Genomic DNA, 20,749 nt, shown 5'->3' with positions numbered 1-20,749 from the left:
CAGGATGGTCAGAGGTCGGGGGCTATCAGACACTGCTCTCAGCTTCCTGGGTTCCCCATGCCCTGGGGTAGTCTGCCCGTAGCTTCCTCTATGACCCTTCGCTGTCTGGGCATGCGGTACTCAGCCTCTCTGGGACCACCCCAGTTCTTTCTGAGGTCTGACCTGAGTGCTGGTGCTGTGGCAGTGCAGTGACCTTCCCTTCTGGGGCTGAGCACTTGGTAAATCTGCTGAGAGCTGCCCATAGACAAGCAGACAGGGGAACCAAAGGGGTAGACCTGGGGGGCTTCTTGGGCACATGTATTGGGCAGGGCTCTGTTGGAGCCCACTGGAAGCCTGAACCTCCAGGTGCAAGCCTGAACTTCCAATGGCCATGATCTGAAATGCCTTCCAGGGCACCTGGCTGACTCAGTCGGTGGAGCATGTGACTCTTGATTCCAGGGTCATGAGTTCGAGCCCCATGCTGGGCGTGGGGCCTACTTAAAAACAAAAAAAGAAGAAAAATGAAATGCTTTCCCAGCCTGGGCATCTGTGGTCCTTGGAGACCATAACAGGCCCAACAGGGAAGGCCCTACTCTCCCTATTCTTCAATCATGTAGTGCTGAACACTGGGACCTGTTTAAGTCTCAGCTAGGAATATACCTGTGGCTGGGCCTTCTAGGGGTCAGGGTGATTGTGCCCAATGCTGTCCTGGCTTCTGCTCAAAGGAATGGAGCTACCGCGACTGCACAAAGCCCCTGGGAGAGCCTGGGGTGGTGGCTGCATGCACAACTGGAGAAGTATCATACAGACAGAGCTCTCCCTGGGGGCCTGTAGGTCACACAGGCTCTTGTGCTGGTCCCTGAGCACACTTTAAGCAGGGATAGGGTGGGGCAGGTGGTGGATGGTGCGTAGAGGGTGGAGGAACTTTGAGGACCACTCCCTGCAGCCCCTCAGGCCTTCAGAGAATACATTCTTTGTCTCACCTGACTCTGAGCTTGTCCAAGTGGTTTTGCCACGTGATGGATTATGAAGCTGTTTGGTTTTAGTAAAGAAAACAGCACCAGTGTTCCCAGACTCCCCCCTTTGTGACTTTAAATAACCATTCTTAATTAATTACATCCAAAGGATGCATTTTCCCAAAGTTAGGGAGTCCTAATCAGATGGTATCTGTTGTGCCAGGAAGGAGCCTTTCAGACTTTCAGGGAAGGGGTCTCCAAGGTTGAGAGGCCAGGGGGTGTGAGCCGACACGTATGGGCCCCACCTGAGGACCCGCAGGGAAGGTGTCCCAATTGCTCTGGCTTTGCAGATGAGTAAACTGAGTCACGGAAGGGTTTGATAAGAGGTCACTTCTCTGCAAGCGTATCATCACTGCAGATGAGAGACAGTGACCAACCTGGAGGGACTGCCCACCCTGCCCTACAGCCTCTGCAGCCACTTCGGTAGCCTCCACTCCCACTTGCCTCTGCTCTGCCTCCCACCTGCCCGTTTCCCCCACCTGCCGTTGTTCTCCCTGCCTCCCCACACCTTCACCAGGCTCTCTCAGTTCCACCTCTAACCAGATGACTCATCTTTCATTTCCAGACTGATCTTCGCCCCGAGCCTCAGACTAGAGCCCACATCCTGGGGCCAACAGAGCTGCCAATTCCCATAAACCTGCTCCCCCTGCCACAGCTCCCCTTCTTAGTAGGTCAGCTTTGCCCCCACCCAATGGCTCGGGCTACAGCCTGGAGTCCCACCTCACATCTAGACCTTCAGCAGCCTGACCTGGGGTACTCTTGCCCTTGGACCACCTGCCTGTCTATTTCCTGCCAGTTGACCTCACTGGAGCCCTCACTGCAGGTGTGGAGACATTCAACCAGCCACAGGGCTGTGAGGGGATAGGGGATCTGCCAGATCTGCCTCCCCCTGGCTCCAGGATAGTGAAGCCTGACCCCCCAACACCTATTCCTCCAGCTTGCAAGACAGCCTTGGAGTGCCCGGCACCCTTGCTGGCCTGAGCAGATGGTTTTCATCACCAACAGGCTTTATTTAAGGGTGAGTCTATGAAGACAGAGACTGGGAGTTCCTTTTCTCAGCCATATCACGTGAGAGGCCACTTTTGAGGGCTTCTGCTCTAGAGGAATGCTCTGGAAGACATGGGGCTTCATGTACCCCTCTTACCTTGCAGGGGTCCATGCCTGGGGCCCTTCATAGCCTGGAGAGCCCCACCCAGTCCTATCTTCAGGCCTGCTCCGGAGTCGGTGAATGTAGGACTCCTGTTATGGGCCTCAGCCTCCACACACGGCACCCAGGCCTCCGCCTGTGGGAGGTAGACACCTGCACACAAGCAGGCCAGTACCTAGAGCTGAGGATGGGATGGGGCTTCCTAAGGAGGTGACATCTGAGTTGCCTCAGGGGTAAGTGGGAGCTTCCTCCCAGCATCAGGGAAATCTAGCAGAGGGGATGGCCAGGCTCTGAGTTGGTACTGTCCAGCCAGGTCCGATCATTGTGCCAAAGGGTACTGGTAGGCAGTGACGGGTCATGGACATGGAAGGAGGCAAGAGGGGCCATGCCAGAAAGGCCTCCTCCACTCCCACCCTCCACCTCCACTCCCCCATCATCCGCACTCTTGGTCTGGGGAGCAGTTGAAGGTCCCAACCCAAGTTCCTCCCCTTGTCCCTGCAAGTTCCACACCTCCTAACTTTACATCTCTGAGGGAGTTGGTTCCTGGCCCTCCCATTCACCTTCCTTCACCGCTCCCCACAAGCCTTTCCACGTGGGTGGTAAGTAGTCCGTAGTTCAGGGGTCCAGGGGCCTGTCCCCTTGGCTCCCATTGTGTTAGGGGGAGGCTAGGACTCTGGGGAGTCTGGACCTGATCCCACCCCACCCATCCAGCCTGGTCTTCCACCAGGTTTCTGGGCTGACTCCAGCCTGGGGTGCAGCAAAGAGAAAGGGAAAGTAAGAGGAGGAAGGGGAGGGGAGAAGGAGTGGAGAAAGAGTGTGGGGAGAGGGAAAGCGGGAAGAGCCCCTCCCCTCCCTCATTTGTTTGTCCCCTGGCGTGAGGGGGCTTCCTCTTTGCTTTCCCCCACCTGCAGGCGGGGCTCATTGTCTGGGGTCTCCAGCCCATTGTGTGGGGAAGGGAGCCTCATTGGCAGGGCATCAATTTGTGATTATCTGCTCCCTGGCCCTGATTGGCTGCATGAGAAGGAGACTCCCCAGGGCCCTGTGACACAGAAGTTTGTGTAGCAACTTTTTCCAGCATGATGTGACCGTGTGTCCAAGCTTCCGAGTGGAGGTGTGCCCGCCCAGCCAGGATGATGCTCTGTGGGACCTTCCTGGGTGCGTACCTTTCTCCAGCCCTGCGCACCCCTCCCTGGGCCTGTTCACACATTTCTGCCTGGCTGCCAAAGGGACTAATTAGCTGTGTGTCCGTCAGCACTCTGTGCTCTTTTCTGGGCAGCTGAGGAGGTGATAGACATACGCTTGTTCCTGAGCGAGGCCAGGGTCCTTGGCCTGATGCCTCTCCTTTCAGCTGATTGCGTGGCTTGCAGACACCCCTGTTAAGGCTGCCCTGTTTGTGGGCTTGCCTTCAAAGGTTGAAGGTGAGAAGGACAGTGGGTGGGGGCAGGTGTATGTGTGCAGGTGTAGGGACCATGAGACTCTGGGAGAAGGTGGGGTGGAAAGAAGGCATGTGTGTATACTGACAAATATGCACCTGAGACTAACTGTAGTAAAGGGGCTTTGGCTGGGACTGCTGCTGTTTGTGTTCCTAGCATGTGCAGAGTTGTCCTGTGTGTGTGTGTGTGTGTGTGTGCATGTGTGTGTGAAACATTAACACAGTGTTAGAGCAAGAATTAGTGTGTGAGCCCCACAATATCCTCCCAAATTTGTATGTCTTCTTAGTATGTATGTTCACACAGCGTCAAAAGGTTCGTGTGTTTGATGTTCCAGCATAAAACCATCTCACAATATGAGCCAGAGAGAGAGAGAGAGAGAGAGAGAGAGTGTGTGTGTGTGTGTGAAAGGCTCACAACCCAGCAAGTGTGAGACAGGCAGAGTCAGCCCAGGGTGTTGGTAAGAGAGGCTCTCGGTTTTGTTTGCTCCATCTGCCAGAGCCTGCCTGGGGCAGCGGCCCCCTCGCCCTCAGCTGTTCCTATACAATATTAATGCTGACCATCTCGGCTCCACACACAACGGCCCTAATTGTCGTCTGCAGCTTTAAGGCGGGCGCCCATCTGCAGGGAAGCTTTCAGAAGGAAACAAGAAAACTCTCACCCCCAGCTGGTCACCGGAGAAGGTGCCAATTACAGATGCAGAAAGTTTAGACCAAAATTACTTGAAAGAGTTTTTATGAAGCAAATGAACTGACACTTGGAATGTCTGTGTGCAGATTTGCACAAGTAATTACATTTTATTTGAAATGATCTTACCAGCTAAGCAATCATTAAGCCTGCTTCCCCCACCTCCCACAAAGCACTTCCTTAGCAAGCAGTCACAAGTTTGGTTTTGCAAATCTCCCCCGTTTTTTCCCTGTGTGGAGTTAGGAGGACCCTCCAGTCGGACGGATGTTGTTCCCTGTGGATCTCCCAAACTTAAAAGTCCTACGCAACTTGCCGACAGATTTTTACCAAATAAAGCTTAAAGAACAATATACTCCATTCTTAGTTATGGAAAAGAAAATATGTTATGATTAAAAGAGTCCTGGCAGTTTTCCACCCTGTATAAGAAAGTTTTCAGTTATGCCTTGCTGTTGTCCCTTGCAAGCAGGGCCGGGGGACTTGGGTTAGACTTGCTTCTCCCAGCCCGGAGTCCTGACAAGACTTCAGTGTGCTGAGAACAAAGGGCCTGGCTCCAGGGGCGGGAGCGCTGTCCAAAGTGCTGATCAGACCGCAGGCGCGTCTGCACCCACCGCTCGGGCTGAAGGAAGAAGCCAAACCTTAGCAAGTTGCCGGCACAGTCCCTTCCCTGCTCCTTGCCTGTAACCCCTCTTTGTTCTCTAGATGGAGTCGGCTAAAGATTTTGAACCTTTCCTCATCAAAACCCATCTTCTGAAACGGCTCATTCAACTGTAACCTCCCGGGGCTTCTCTCCAGGTTCTTGGAACAGGCAGCGATTTGAAATTTCCAAGCACATTCAGAAATGCTCACCCGAGCAGCCTCAGGTGGAGTCCGAAGGGTCCATTCCCGGCCACCGGAGCTACACACCTCAGGAAGCCGTGGTTGCTCAATGGGGGAGGTGTGAAATGCTGAAAGGCAGAGGTTTGCACAAGTACAATTTATGTTACCTGGAAAAGAGTTATGCTGCACCGGGGCCTTTGGTTGCACATACTGCTCTCTCCCTGTTGTTGATTCTGTTTGTTGTTGTTCTCTAAGTTTGACTGTCACATATCTGAATTAAATACTTTCATGAAACACTGGGTATTGTTGGGGAATACGGCTGATTCAGCACCGGCCCTCCCTTTGATTCTATCTTCCTCGCGGAACAATGGCGTGCAGGGCTGCCCGAGCCTGCAGCCTGCCGATAAGAGTTTAATAGAATTTCTGAATGCCAAAGGTTTGGGATGTAAAATATCCCAGCACTCACAGCGTGTCCAGAGGAGACAGAAAATGGCTTTTCAGGAGAGCTCTCAACTGAATATGTCCTTCTATGCTAATGGATGTGAGCTCACAAAAGAATAAAAACAATGGTAGGCAGTCATTGTAGGAGCCTCAAACTGTTCTCATTTGGCTAATTAATATTTCATCCTCAGTTTTACCAGTGAACGCTTGCGTTTATTTCCTTTTACTCAGTTTGAAAGATTGCCCCGAGTACATTATGCATTTTGTTTGTTGAGAATAATGTGTGTGTATATAAGAACTGAACATACTTGCTTTTAGTATGAAGCTCCTTGGTTTACGTGTAATGTGGCAACAACACTGCGTGTTAAAAATAATCGCTTGCGGAAGAGTTTCAGCTGATTTTTAGAACATGCTCTCTCTGAGGAAGCTGTTTTCTCTCTAATTCATGCTTTTGGTAGCCTGAGCTTTTTAATGCTGATTAAGTTGCCGGGGTGGGGGTGGGGGTGGGGGTGGGGGTTGTGTTCCTGCATAACGAACCAGGAAATGATATTTACTACGTTGAAATCTCTGCCCTGCACTTCAGAGCCAAGGGCTGGCCTGCTTTTGCACTGGTCTGAGGCAGCCGCTCTTCACAGGCATCTAAAACCCAGCTTGTGTCCTGTCTCACGGTACAGTTTCTAACAAACTGATTATGATGATGAACGTTTGTTTGCCTGATTTATCAGGCAAGTTTGGAAGGAAGGTTGGATAGTAAGCAAGAATACCCTGGCTCTCACTGAGGTAGTTCCTGCATTTATCCTTGAAAGTGGAAAACAATTCGGCTGTTTGAGGAGTAGGTGGGCAGTTCCATTATGTGTGTGATGCCTTTTCCTCCTCTCGATTTTCATTGGATAGCTCCTTTCAGGCAGTTGAAAAAGACTCAAAAAGAGCAGAGAACTTGAGCTGTGTGTTTCCCTCTGGTTGGGATAAGCTTAGTGACTTTAGGGCATAGAGTACTTGTGCCCAAGATCTCATTAAGAGGATTTTATTATTTTGAAACTTAAACCAAAAACGGAATGTGTGATAAAAGAAAAAATATCTTTTCCTGATCTATTCTTTGTGTGTATGCCTTTATTTTTGTGTCTGTGGTCATAGGTACCTTTTACGAACTTCAAAAAAAAAAAAAAAAAAAAAAAACATACCCTTGTAAGTCACTGATACTTGAACATGCAGATGAACCACTATGTAACCCTCCTGGTTCATCTGAGTAATAAATTCTGCAGTCCATTCTTTATGATGGTAGGTCATATTCCTAACCACCAATAAATATTGTAAAGTACTTTCGCTGCAGCCGTGCTAACCCAGGGCATCTGTCATTCTGGTTGCTGCTATTAGGAATTATTGGACTGAACCACTGCTGGAAACAGCACAGGGGGGTGAGTATGGCGGCTGTGACGCTCTCTGCCCTTTTGTGTGTTTTGCATAAAAAACCCCCAATCATGCTGCATATTAATTATGATTCAGTGTGGGCAAACACAGGCACCTTCTGTTGGCTGATGCTTGGAGCAGGAGACAGGGGCTCTGCCGGCCTGGGCACCTCTCACTCCCCAAGTCAGCAGACCCATCTTTCTGATGCTATACTGTAAATTTATTTCACCTCGGAGAGTAAACAGATATATTGGAGCCCCAAGGGTTCATGGGTAGCGTATTTACAAAGGAGCCTCTCCGCCAGCCCGTGCCACCGCTGCTAATGAGAGCGGTCATTAAGTAAATGAGACGTCGCCTTTAGCTGGCTTAGGAGTCGCACACTAAGGGGAGAAGATATTTAATTGAAACCCGCACACAGGCTTCCCCACATGTGACCGCTGTAAGGGAGGCAGCTGCCTCCCCTCTCCTCCCCCGTCCACCCTGCACCCCCCATGTAAATTTCATGATTGCTTTCCGTGATGTCATTTTGAAGGAGGACAGACAATAGCTGTGGGGAAAGGTAAGTCCATGTTATGCTCTTTCGCTGACAAAGGCAGATATCCAAGCGCTTGGCTTTTCCCCTTGGACCGAGACAGGGAGAGGGCGCGCGAGCAGAGTTAATTTCTAAGATGAAGGCTTTCTTTGCAGGAAAAGCAGGTCTGGGGATGGCTTTTTAAAGCTGCTCTGTTGGACTGAGGCTTTCTTCTCCTACCGGGTCTGCCCGTGGCTGTTTTCCTTCTCTTTTTCTGTCTCTCCCTGGCTTGTTCACGCGCTCGGCCTCTCTGAGAGTCTAGTGGACACGTAGTGCGTCTGACAGAAAAGACATTGGGGGTATCGTGTACCAAGGCAAGAAACTTTATGTGCATTTCTGGAAGAGGAACCCAGCAGCTATGTGGTGGGGGGAAATGCTGCCTTGTTAAACAGAAGACTTCTCTGAAGTGGGGATCTCAGAGTTGGTACCTCTTGTGAGCCCCCACCCAAGACACCGAGGAGAGATGGTCATGTGAGCATTTTGTCTTTGCGTGTCATGTATTTCTAAACTTAAGGAGCAGCGTCTAGGGTGCATGTGTTTGTGGGGTAGGCGCACAGAACTCAATACTGGCCGTCCTTCTCAGCTCCGTTTCCTGCCGTGAGGGGGGTCATGAGTGTGGTTGCTTATAATATTAGTGTAACTGAATTTGTGTGTTTAAAACTGAAAATCAGGGCTGGCCAGGAAAGATGGTGTGAGCTTTGAACAACATAATGCTGTTGCCCGTGGGATAATATGTTCTGGGGCGAGGGACTTTGTTTTGTCCGTTGGATTCATTTCCTTCTTTGTGAATCAGGAAATAAACAAGCCCATGGTGGCCCTAGTGTTGTGGTAGCGGGTCCTCACCACGAGGGTCCTACTTACTGTTTCTGAGTCACAGAGGGCTTTTCTGGTCTCAGTGCCTCCTTCGCATCAGTGGACATCATTGGCTGGTCAAGTTGGGCATGTAATTTCTGAAACAAAACATCTGAGAGGTGTGTCTGGTAGTGGGCCGTCAGGCTGTGTCACTATAGTGGTGATAATGATAGTGATTATTACTATTATCCTTTTGGGAGAGGGAGGTGAGGAATTTTGCCCCAGTGGTCTAAAAAACAAACCTTGAGGTTAGAGGAACCTGAGGGCATCTCTGAGGCTGGTGGCTGAGCGAACAAAAGGCAGGAACAGTGGTGGGACAAACCTCGAGGAGGTGAGCCTCAGTCTTGGCGAGCGGCTATGCTCGGACTCTGACTCTTGAGATGCTGGCAGAGCCCACCCTGCCCTCACTCCAGCCCGGTGTGTGTGGGGGGTGTCCTTGCCTGGGGCTGGGTGGAAGACGGGGAGAGGCCCAGGATCCTCACCACCAGGGCTTCCTTCCCATTGGTCCTTGGCTGTGATTATCACCTCCTTCCATATGGCCCTGTTAATTAATGGTAAACAAAATAGTAGGAGAGCAGAGATTGGAGTTTTGTGGTGCCAGCAGGGAGGGTGTCACCAACAGGGCAGGACTCTGCCTGTCTCCCCAGAGTTGTTCACTGTGCAGAGGAGGCTGATCGGGGTTTAGAGAGCAGTTTGTTTGCAAAGACGAGGTGGCAGTTTCATGACCCGTTGTGTTCCTGGACCTGGAGACTGGAGGCCCCTATAAGTTCCCTCTCCACCCCCGGCACCACCTGATCTCACAGGATGTTTAAGGATCCAGGGACCTGAGCAGGGGCCGTGGAGAGCTTGACATGTGTGAGAATTTGACGTGGAGGTCTTTCCATCCTGGAACCACCTGGGCTCTAACTTCCTTGGACCACAGGGCCCAGATGTGGGCCTGGGAGCTCTCCAGGGCAGGGGAGCTGCTTCTGTGTAAAGTGTAACCCAGGGGGCCTGTGTGACCCTCAGGCATTGTCCGCAGGTCTGGAGGCAGCCCCAAATATTCAGAGCCAATGCTCTGGGCGCTCCTGGAAGATTCTGGTAAAGGCAGCTGTCACCCATTGCCCTGAGTCCTCCTGGTGCCAGAGGGGGAGAATCTGTGGGCAGAGCCTTTGGTGCTACAAAGTTGCTCTGTCCTGGAGCTGGGGCAGGGGTCTCAGCAGCTTTTACTGGAAAGCCCCGTCAATGCCCAGAGGCATCAGGGAGAGGCTGGCAGAGAGTGTTGCCATGGGAGCCCTCACTGGGCACTCAGACGCGCCCCAGGCAGCTGACCTATCCCCTGGCCCTAGCTGTGGGGGGCACTCTTCCTTGGTGCCGCCCAGAGCCCAGCCCCTCCTCTCTGGGCCCCCTTGTCCTCCTCTGGCCTGGGGTCACCAAATGTGTCCATGAGGACATGGGTGGCTCTGAGTGAGCATGTGTGGTGGGGCAGGGAGGGTCTGTGCTAACTCTGGTTGGTGGAGTTGGGAGTGTGTGCGGCACAGAGCTGGGCCGATAGCTGTCCTGGGGGCTCCCACCCTTGGGCAAAAGTTTGTGTGGACCAGCACTGGGCAGAGACAGCAGGGCAAGCTTCCTGCAGACTGCAAATGTACCAGACAAGTACCCCTGGGCCTCCCACAGCCACCCTGATGGCAGTGGGCAGGCTGGTGGGGCCGAGCTCCTCCCTGATGGACTCCACTCAAGAGGCATGTCCTCTGGGTGAAGAGTGAGCAGGTCATGGTGCTGCTAAACCCTGCCTGGGCTGGGGATGGTGAGACCAGAGTCGACCAGAACACCTTGGTCAGCTCTTGTCCTGGAGCAGACCAGGAGGCAGGAAGCTGGCCTGGCCGGCAGGACCGAGGTGTGTCTGTTGGGCAGGAGGGGACAGCCAGTAGTCACCTGATCCTGGGGCAGACAGGGCACTGGGCAGCCAGACTTGCACATTACTCAGGCATATTGGAAAGATAAACCCTGTGCCTGTCCTGGCCCTGGAAGACCCGTTCCAGATCTCCCTTTTGTTGGCTTTTATCTTGTAGAGTACTGGACAGGACAGCCCAGAGGGGGCCTGGCTGGGGGTACCCTCCCTCTACTCCCCTCAGCTTCTAGATTCTCCCCCTCTGCTCTTTCCTTGTGAACTCACTCAGGAATAAGCCAGAATTTAGTTGTCTACAGACGTAATTTTAATGGGAATTTTGTGGTGTGACTTATACACAAAAATGGTCTTCGGGAGCCAGCAACATTTCAAGATTATCAGCCCCCAAAATGCTGTGTTTCCCAGAAGGAATGAGAACAGCTGCCACTGGTGGTGCCCCCAGGGTGGCTCTATGCTACTTGAAGACCACCCCACCCCCCAGGATGGCTCTGTGCTCCCTGAAGACCCCCCCCCCCCAGGATGGCTCTGTGCTCCCTGAATACCACCCCCTCCAGGGTGGCTCTGTGCTCCCTGAAGACTGCCCCCCCTGCCCAGCTCTGTGCTGCCTCAAGACCCCAGGACCTGTTCTTTCTTAGAAGCCCCTCTATAGGGATAGCCTGCTACCCAGCCTAGAGTGCTTGCTGGAGTGGAATGTCTTGAGGTTCTCCACAAATTTTCTCTTTTATGAACAGCTGAATTTCCCCAAATGTCGCCTAAAGAAAATCCTCAAAACAAAACGGGATAGACGTTTTTCACCTGACTTGAAATGCTTTTGCTCTCAGACTTCCATCAAGCTTGCTTCACAGAAGATAGATTACTGAATACTTACAATTGGTGTCCTCTTCATCTTCAGCATTACTGAAGCCGACCCTGTGTTGGTTTCGCACGTTTCCCCTTGCTTGGCTTATGCGGTTAGGAACAAAGATGCTTTACTTATGAGAACAGGGGCTTTTCCCATTGTTTCTTCCTTCCTGCCTTTTACAATGTGTACTTAAAAAACGCAATGTTATTTCGATCAAATGACGTGCAAGTAACTCAGAGGACAGTTCCAATGTGCCCCAGCCAAGCTGTGAATATATACCTGCCTCTGTGGGGATTAGTCCAGCGGTTGGAGAGGTTGTCAAGCACTGACGAGTGTCCAGGGCCTTGTGGCCACCTTCCGGCCAGCCCTGGGGACCGGAAGGGGCGGTTTGCCCCGGAATCGCTCGGATTCGGTACGCCAGGGGGTTGTGGCCTGCACGGAGGGTGCGTGTGGCAGGCCCTTGAAGGACGGGCTGGCTCGGTCTCCCTGCATTGCTCAGGGTGGTGGGCAAGGTGCGAGTGAGTGTGTGTGATTTGGATGTTGTGAGGAAAAGCGGACGCGCCATATGGTCTGAGTTGCTGACAGATTAGCCTGCCGGGCGTCCACCTCTCACCCTCACGCCTGGCTTCACACCTTGATCGTGCTCGACATCAGTCTGAGGGTGCCGGCAAAAGCCATCTGGGTCCTCTCCCTTCTCCCCACCTCGTTGCCTAAAAACGACACGTGAGAGGAGTAGCACAAGGGAGAGGGTCCCTGGAGCCCCAGGGCTGCTCTGCCTCTGCCCTGGAGGGAGAGGGTCTTAGGTTCTCTCTGCTGGGCAGGACCTTAGCGCCCCACCAGGCTCTGGTGCCTGCTTTAGAAGGTCCTAGAAGGACTGTGGCGCTCCCAGACCTCAAACTGACAGCAGCAAATGCCTCGGGAGTGATGCCCTGGGTCGCGGTGCACCAGACCCGTAGTTCTGAGGATCCCTGAGGCGCATCGCTGATTTCGAAGCCCTTCAGTCTTTACGGGACTTGTTGAATCCTGACACGAATCGGCATCAGCAGCCAACCTGTGTACATCCGGGCGGTTCCTAACTGGAAGGGCAGGCTGTTCTCCGAAAGGCCTTTCGTAGACTCAGAGCTTCTCCTGGGATGCGAATAAGGAGCCTAGGGACAGGGGTCTTCTCAGTGCTGGTTTTTCTGGGGCAGTGACCGTCCTAGGGTCCCCTAGACTAGGTGGTTCAAAGCAGCCTGCTCAGTCACAGGGCTGCTAACTGAACAATTAATTGGTTTGTTGATCACCGTTTTGCACATGGAACTGTGCAAAGTCAGAGTCTGGCATCCAAAGTAGAGAGTGCCTCTTGTTAGTACTTTTTAATGGTCTGACTTTGTTTTGGAGAGATGGTTTAGATTTTTGTGTGATCTGTTTCGTTTCCACAAAGCCGAGGCCCCAATCCCAGGAGCCTGATCCCAGCTGCGAGTGCTTCTCGAGGCCTCATTTTGCACCAAAGCAGATTAGCTGGGAGGGTTCTCCTCCCTGCAACACACACAAGCCAGCAGTTTCCACCATCTGTGAAGGGCCTAAAGCCTTCTCTCATCTAGTGGTTCTGATGCTTCCTAGAGAGGCCACTGAAGCAGTCAGAAAAGCCCACAGAGGCCCTGAAGTACTGAAGTTGGGGGTCTGAGTCCTCGGTGCATCAGCCCACAGGGAGAAGAAAGGTAGATTTGTTATTAGAACTTCATCCGGCGAAGCTTTGTAGCCCCCTGGAAGGCTGGAGCAGGTCATGAGGGATCAGCTGTCGGCTGCTGGGCCCCGGCTTTGCTTGTCTGGCTGCCAAACACACACGTTCGGCTTCTAAGTTCTGAACCTGTAGCTGGGTGTGGAGCTCCCTTCATGCCCCAGCATCTGGGCTCTCTCGCTCAGCTTGCGGGCTGCATCTCTGGCATCTAGAGGCCCAAATGGACTCTGGTAATGAGTTAGAGCCCATTCTTGTGATGCAGGATGCGTTCCTAGAGAGAGCACTCTGATGAGCACGTGTGTTAGCACAGGGTGGGAGGTTCTCCCAGCCCTGTCCTGCTTTGCACCCTCCCAGTGAGGGCCCCCTTCCTGCCCAGAGTCACTCCCAGGCCAGTGGCTTATGGTCTGTGTGAAGTGTTTTTGTTTTCTCCAATTTCTATTGAGTGCTGGTTCTCTGGGTGCTGAGCACTGAACACTCAGATTGGGAAATTAGCATGTGCACTCCCCAATATTTCTAAGCCTAAAAGGCAGCCAGGTGGGCTGTTGCTGGGCAGTGCTAGGAGGATGACAGGTGGGTCCCCCCCTCCGCCTGAAAATTGGGGGTGACTCTCAGCCCTGGAGCTGAGGCTGCAATTAAACTCACCAGGGAAGAGCTGCATCATGTCAGCCGCCTGGGGGCTCACCCTTCTCTCCCGAAACAGGAATGCTTCCATGTCCTGCAGTTAGAGGGACTGGGGGTGGGAGAAGGAAAAGGGCACAGTTGTCCAAACTGCCTCCCCCACCCCGGGGGCTTTGAGGCCCCCCCCCCCCCCCCAGCTGCCTGTGCCTGCCTGCAGAATGCTCTTCCGGCCTGGATTTTCAGGTCAGCCGCCTGAGAGCCTTCTGACTGAGGGGGACACAAGCCAGGGTGCAGACAGACCCTAAAGGAAGCTTCAAGCAGCTTACTTTTACTGCTTGTACGAGAGAGAGCCCATTCTAGTCGGGTCACCTTCAAACCCTAAATAAAGTGCGTTTTCAATGAGGACGGAAGTGACCATCCTTCCTCTCCCTGGGCTGGACCGTTCTGATTAGAAAGGCGTTTCTGGGACTCATGGACAGGAGGCACAGGAGCAGAATTCCAGAGAAGGCCTCTCCCGACCCTGGAAGGCCAGTGTGTGCTCTGAAGACCCCAGAGACCTACAGGGGGGGTGCCCAGAAACTAGCCCTCTTGGTTCTCAACCTGGTGGATGAGGCCAGAGCCGTCCTGTTCCCTTCTCACAGCCTTTGTTTCCCCGTGTGCTCTCCAGGATTGAGGCAGGTCACTCTAGATGTAGCCGGTGTCTCTGATCTCGGCTCAGTGAGGCAGGCCCAGGGGTCAGCCTAGCCTTCCACACCCTCCTTTCTGAGCACCTGGCATGTCCCATGCTCTGGGCCTTGGAGAGCAGCAGCCACGGACACAGCAACGGGTGGTGGGGTCCTGGAGGCTGTGAGTGGGTTTCAGTGATAAAGTGGACCCCTTCCCTAGCTCCTCCTCTGGCCTGCAGCCAGGCTTGGTCAGTGGGGTTGGTCAGGAGGAGTGGGACGGAGGTCCCCACCCCAACGCCTTCGCAGACACACTAGCTGCATCCATTTCCCTTGGGCTCCTTCCTTGATTCTCCTAGCCTCCTGTTCTCTGTTTTTCCTGTTGGCCTGGAGGGGTCTGGGATGTGGGAACGCAAGGGCTTTTGGAAGCCACCTGGCTCCTCATGTGGGGGCAGAGCGCATGTGAGTTTGCTGGCTGACTCACCAGCCCGGGTGGAGGTGGTGACCGGGGTCACCATTGAACCCCACTTGGGGTGGAAAGGTTCTTGAAATTCGTGTGGACCTGCATGGAGGACCCAGTTGTGCTGAGTGGTCTGCTCCTGTCGCCGTCATTCCTGGCACCTGCTTGGGTGTTGGAGGCCCGGCCCAAGTGACTCTGAGGTAGAAGCAGGTCACCACTGTTGTGCCCCTCCTGGGACACTTGGGCACCCTGGGGCTGAGCACTCTCCCCTCGATCCTGAGACCCTCCCTCCCCTGCTGGCGGGCTCACTGACAGGCCTCCTGGAGAGCTGTCCTGTGATTTCTTTTGGAAAGTCATTATTATGCCGAGCAGTTTAGCTGTTGTTTTTACAGCACTGGTAAGGTTAAAAGCAATAATAATAATAATATAGGAAAGACTCAGCCACAGTAACTGCCTGCAACATGCTATTTGCATTTTTAAGGAAACACTTCTTTGAGACAGCTTGGGTGAAAGGTCACTATTTGCATATAAATGGAAAAGAAAGTGTATGAAGCTGGAAGTTACATCTGTATTATTTTCCCAGCAGTGAGCTGCTGTTGGAGAGATTAAGGGACATGGCTTGGATTTGGCTTTTATAGAATAGAGAAAGTACCAGCGAGGCTGATTTAGAAGCAAAATAATGAGAGAAATGTGCAAAGCTATAGAACTGCCAACTCCCCTGCCCCCACCTCTCTCTTCCCTCATTTTCACCTAAACTCAGCAAAAGCAGGTCTGCTTTGCTCCACTCAGCAAGTCTCCATTTTACTTCTCTCTGAATTCCAGCTTAAAAAAAAAAAAAAAAAAAAGAGCAAACCTTGCCCTCATTTTCCCCTTGGCCCTGATTGTGTTTCCTGCCAAAAGGTGGTCTAGTGGGTGGGATGCCAACACAGCCTCAAGACCTCCCAAACTCAGGACAGAGACCCCACTGCAGCAGAGCTGGCCCTTCCAGGGCCTGGAGCAGAGAAGGACCCCTGAGAAGTGGGGGCTGAGGACAGGTTGCTCAGGTCTGGGAACTTCTGGGGGCTGCAGGAATATCTGGGGGGGGGGTGAGGGGTCTCGAGGGTGCCCCACCTTTCCTTCAGCCCCTACCTGAAATGTTCAGGGCACAAGGTGCCCCTTCCTTTAGGGTTTTCAGGGTTGTTAGACTCTCCTGAGGGCCTGCCCCGCCCTGCCCCGCTGTCCTGGGAAGTGGGCAGGCTGAAACAGTTGGAGCTGTTCTTGGCCCAGGATGTTTTGGCCATTGTAGGCTTTAAGGAGCAGTACTGGAGACCAGAAGGTGGAGACATGAAGCTAGAGGGGCCTGAGGGCCCCTCTCCCGAGCTCTGGCTTCAACCCCTCCTCAAAGAGGCCTCCCCTGACCACCTGTTGGCGAAATCACACCCCACACCCCACATTTTTAAAATATATTTTGAAACAAGCTCAAGCTCATGGAAACGTTTCAAATGCAGGATAAAACCCGTTTTTCCTGAGGCACTTGAGAGTATATTTGCCAAGTCTATGTCCATGACCCACTTGTTTGGGTGTTTCCAACAAAGAAGAATTTCTCCTGCAGAATCATGGTCACCTGTATGGGCATCTGGTCCTCAGACAGTGTCCAAACTCCTCCAGATGCCTCAAAGGATGGGCTGAGAATCATGCTATGTGTTCAGTCTTCGTCATGACTTTTACCCTTCGGAAGAATGCTTGTCAGTTTTTTGTAGAATGCCTCTCAATTTGGGTTTGTTGGCTGCTCCCATGACTGGACTTGGCTTATGTGGAAACACCCAGGTGTAAGGCTCTTCTCCATGCACCTTGATGCTGCTACTTTGGTCACCGGGTTAGATGGCACCATTCCACCCTTTGCTGCTGCAATGACACTTTTTTCCCTTTACAATTCCTAGGTATTTGGGAAGGTACTTGGAAACTATAGAAATACCTCACTCATCATCAAACTACCAGTTTATTTATTTTTATTGATCCCTGTATTGACTCATTACTTATTTTGTCCAATGGGCTATAATTGTTATTTCGATGCTTCTCCTTGTGGGCCAGTGAGACCACCCAAAGTGGCTTCAAGTCCTGATGCTTCCCCATTGCTTTCTGAATGCATCCTTGCTCACCCCAGGCTTCTGTTGTGCTTTCCTGTCCACAGCTTAGAACCCACCCCTCAGCACCTTTTCGGGGGAGGGCTTGGTGCCGGGTGTGCTCCCAGCCTTTCAGTGGACGTGTGTGTGCACGTACACACAGTTACACGTGTGCATACTTGCACCTACATCTGGACTTACTTCTCTATTTTCTCTATATGTCAAAAAGCACAAGTTCACACCGATGCCCTCCAGTATGAATTCCCCCACAGGGTATATTCTAGGTTTCTGCCTTTCTGTGTAACTTCTTGCCCCAACAGCAAGAAACCTGGTTTCCATTATCCTTTTTTTTAAATGAACACAATTTATTGTAAAATTGGCTTACATATAACACCCAGTGCTCATCCCAACAAGTGCCCTCCTCAATGCTCATCACCCACTTTCCCCTCTCCCCCACCCCATCAACCCTCAGGTTGTTCTCTGTATTTAAGAGTCTCTTGTGGTTTGCCTCCCTCCCTCTCTGTTTGTATCTACTTTCCCCACCCCCCCCCTTCCCTTCCCCCATGGTCTTCTGTTAAGTTTCTCAAGTTCCACATATGAGTGAAAACATATGCTCTTTCCTTTTCTGACTGACTTATTTCACTCATCACAATATCCCCCAGTTCCATCCATTTTGCTGCAAATGGCAGGATTTCATTCTTTCTCACTGCCAAGTAGTATTCCATTGTATATATAAACCACATCTTCTTTATCCATTAGTCAGTTGATGGACATTTGGGCTCTGTCCATAACTTGGCTGTTTCCATTGTCCTGAATATATATACTTATTTGATCAACACCCCTTCCCTCCTCTTGGGTGCTGCCCACTATGCCAAAGCCCCCTCCTCATCCACAGTTCATGGGACAGCCCTGTACTCCACTTCAGGCCAGACCTTCTAGGGGATGCTTTCTCCTCCTGCTTGGAGTCTGACACTAGGGGGACTCAAGGGCCTAGTCTGCCCAGGACTGTGGGTTCATGGGCTGTGCTGCAGGAGAAACCCAGTGTAACGTATATATAGCTTCAGGGCTGGATTCTTCTGCTACCTTCCCTTCGAGCAACTTTCTTACATTGAGCAGCATCTTTTTTTTTTATCCATTTATTTTCACTGTTGGGCCAAGTAATATATACCAGGATTATTTCTCATACAAGTTTTTGTTTTTCTTTTTCTTGTAGATAATCATCCCCACCCCTCTCCCCCTGGCTTACTTAGTGTCCAGTGGGTGGCATGCTTTGGGGACTTATGTGTCTCTGGAAGTATTTTTATTCTACTATTTCCCTTGATTGATATATTGTCTGGGCATAGACAGCATACGGGTTGATTTTCAACCTTACAGTTTTGAAGTTCTTGCTTCCTCACTGAGAAACCCGATTCCATTTTGACAATATCTTTCGTCTGTGACCTTTCCCCTGTGGAAGCTTGTAGGGCCCTCTCGGTACTCCTGGTAGTTTAGAATTTTACTGTGGGTCAGCTTGGTTGGAGCAGGTGTGTGTTCACTAACTGCTGGGTACTTAATGGGTCTTCCAGTCTAAAAATATAATTTCCTTTAGTTCTGGGAAATTATTTTTTATTACTTAGTTCATACTTTTCTCTCCCATTTTTTTGGTTCTCTTTTTTCTGGACCTCTGGAGTCGGGTGGGAGGTCTCACCTAGTTTCCCTCCTTATTCCTGTCTCCTTATTTACTTTTCTAGTATACATCTTCACTTCTACTGGCTAGGTCTTGTACTGGATTCTTCATGTTGGGTTTACATTTTATTTCCAAATTTGGAAAGACAGACATGGTGCTGGGGAGCCTTCCCAAATAACTCCCATACCAGTCTCCAGCTTCTGCCACTGGCTGGGCCAGGCCACGTCTACTCTGTCCAGCTGTCCTGGGCTCTGTTCTAGTTCCTGCTCTGCTGTCCATGCTGTGGAGGAGGGAGCCTTCTAAGACATGGGCCTGTTCATCCAGCACAGGTTCCTAGATGCACTGCACCCACCAAGGTTCTGGCCCATAGATGTGGGAAAGGTCCTAGGAACAAGGGTCTGGGATTGGGGTCTTAATTTGAACTTGGAGAGGTGCTAGATTGCCTTCTGCAGCCACTGGGAGCTGTGTGACAGGGGCCTTTGTGCCCTTTAAGGGCCTTGCCTACCTGCCTCCGGAGGCATGGTTTGGACCTCAGGGCTTTGGGTTCAGAGATTCTCTGGGTCTAGAGGGTGGAATTCTGGGCTGTGCTCCCCCCAAATGTCTACAGTGACATGTGGTCAGTTTTGTGTGGGCCTTAAGTTATTTCTACAATTTTATCCTAACCTTTTTCTCCCTGCCTTTCTGGGCTTTGCCTTATGTCTGAGTGGCAGGCAAGGAGGCCTTGGAGCTGAGGAGATGGATGAAGATTGAGATGAAAAACAGAAAAGAATGTTTAAATGGCAAGATTTGTTTACACTCAATTCCAGGGCCCAGGTTTTCAATGGATATATTCAGTTCATGTCTTTGAAGTGATGTGAGGTAGAGGGGAGGAGGAATGCACACTGCCAAAGTTTCACCCTGCATAAGAAGCCAGGAAGGCTGAGGGGGCCTGCCCTGTCCAGGGCAGCAGCACCCCAGGCAGGGGCAGCTGGAGCATGCCCAGCAAGCACAGGCACGGGCAGGACAGGGGTCCCTGTGTTTGTTTAGTTACAGGCTGGGGTGGGTGAGAGATTGGCTGAGCGATAAAGCTGCCGACACATTCTGATGGCAGAGGGGTGTCTGTGCTGCACTCATGCTGACCTGGCTCATGATGCCTCCTGGTTGTCAGTGTTCACTAAGCTGCTGGGGTGGGGTCTCTGATGCATCCCCCTGCCCTCCATGGTCTCCAAGATAGGGAGTGGGTGGGGGGAGTCCAGGCCAGACCAGAACATGGGCTCGCAGAACCCAGGCTGGGAGAACCAAAGGCAACTCCCTCAGACCCCTGCCCTTTGCAAGAGTCTCTAGAGGTGGCTCCAGTGACCAGCCATATGCCTCCCGGCCAGGGGTCACACATCATAGCGGGAGGCAATCTATCTCTTGTAAGGCAGCGCTTGTTGTCTTATTGTTGTGAACATCCACTTGGTGGTCCTCCTAAAGCTATGCGGAACACACTGAATCCTTTGTGGATGGCCCCTGATGTGTGAGGCAGCCCTCACTCACCCCGCACCCAGTTTCTTCTGTGACCTGGTGTTCTGCAGGAGGACTTGCTCTCCCTTGATGTCCTCAAGGTTCACTCCCTGGGCTAAGCAGGACATTGCAGAGGCCGTCTGACATGTGCGGGCCTCTCCCCTTCTTAGAGCTGGTCGTTCTAGTCCCGCTGGTAAGCTCTGGTGAGTGAGAGCTCCAGTGTGTCATGAAATTCACACTTAGGCTCCTTCCTGTGTGTGTATGCCAGGAACTGTTAAAAAAACAGCACTCTTGCAATATAATTTACATGTCATATAATTCACTCATTAGAAGAATACGGTTCAGTGGTCTTAGCATAGTGATAGCCATGCCTCTATCCACATTTAATTTCAGAACACTTTTGTCAGCCCAGAATGAAACCCTGTTCCCATTAACAGCCGCTCCCCATTTGTACCCTTGGAAAGGTACAATCTCCTAATCTCCTGACCTGCTTTCTGTCTCTGTGGACTTCCCATTACTGGGAATTCTGCAGATTTTGTTCCATAAATATGGGACTGCACAACATGTGGTCTTTGTGTCTGATTTTGAGGTTCACCACATTGTACCACAGAGGAACACCTTAACCCTTTTTGTTGCCAAATACTAATAAGGGGCATTCTGTTCAGCAGTTGATGGACACACTCGGGTTGTTTCCATTTTTGGGTTAGTATGAATAAAGCTGTGATCAATAGTTGTGTACAAAACTTTGTGTGGATGTATGTTTTCATTTCTCCTGGATCTGTTTCTTGGAGTGGAATTGTTAGGTCATATGGTAACTCCGGTTAATATTTTGAAGATTTGTCAGACTGTTTTCCAAAGTAATTGTGCCATTTTGTGTTTCCATTGGCAATGTATGAGGATTTCAGTTTCTCCATATTATCTCCAGTACTTGTTATGGTCTTTTTTTTTTTTAATTATAGCC

General features: G+C 51.5%; 1 protein-coding gene across 5 annotated transcripts in view; it reads left to right on the top strand.

The window, feature by feature from the left end:
- Window positions 1–3,223: 3,223 nt before the first annotated feature.
- The window catches only part of MYT1 (myelin transcription factor 1), a 70,458-nt gene continuing 52,932 nt past the window's right edge, over window positions 3,224–20,749 (top strand). For 2 of the 5 annotated variants that reach the window (XM_045443835.1, XM_045443840.1), the window contains exon 1: window positions 3,224–3,297. In XM_045443835.1, the coding sequence (XP_045299791.1) occupies window positions 3,273–3,297 (25 nt within the window). In that variant the 5' untranslated portion in view covers window positions 3,224–3,272. Of the gene's footprint in view, window positions 3,298–7,065; window positions 7,483–7,507; window positions 7,966–20,749 lie in introns of those variants that run through there. The other 3 variants (XM_045443834.1, XM_045443836.1, XM_045443838.1) reach the window with 3 other exon arrangements.

This window comes from Leopardus geoffroyi, chromosome A3 (assembly GCF_018350155.1).
Source record: "Leopardus geoffroyi isolate Oge1 chromosome A3, O.geoffroyi_Oge1_pat1.0, whole genome shotgun sequence".
NCBI classification, from domain to species: domain Eukaryota; kingdom Metazoa; phylum Chordata; class Mammalia; order Carnivora; family Felidae; genus Leopardus; species Leopardus geoffroyi.
This window is presented reverse-complemented; position numbering and strand designations above follow the sequence as displayed.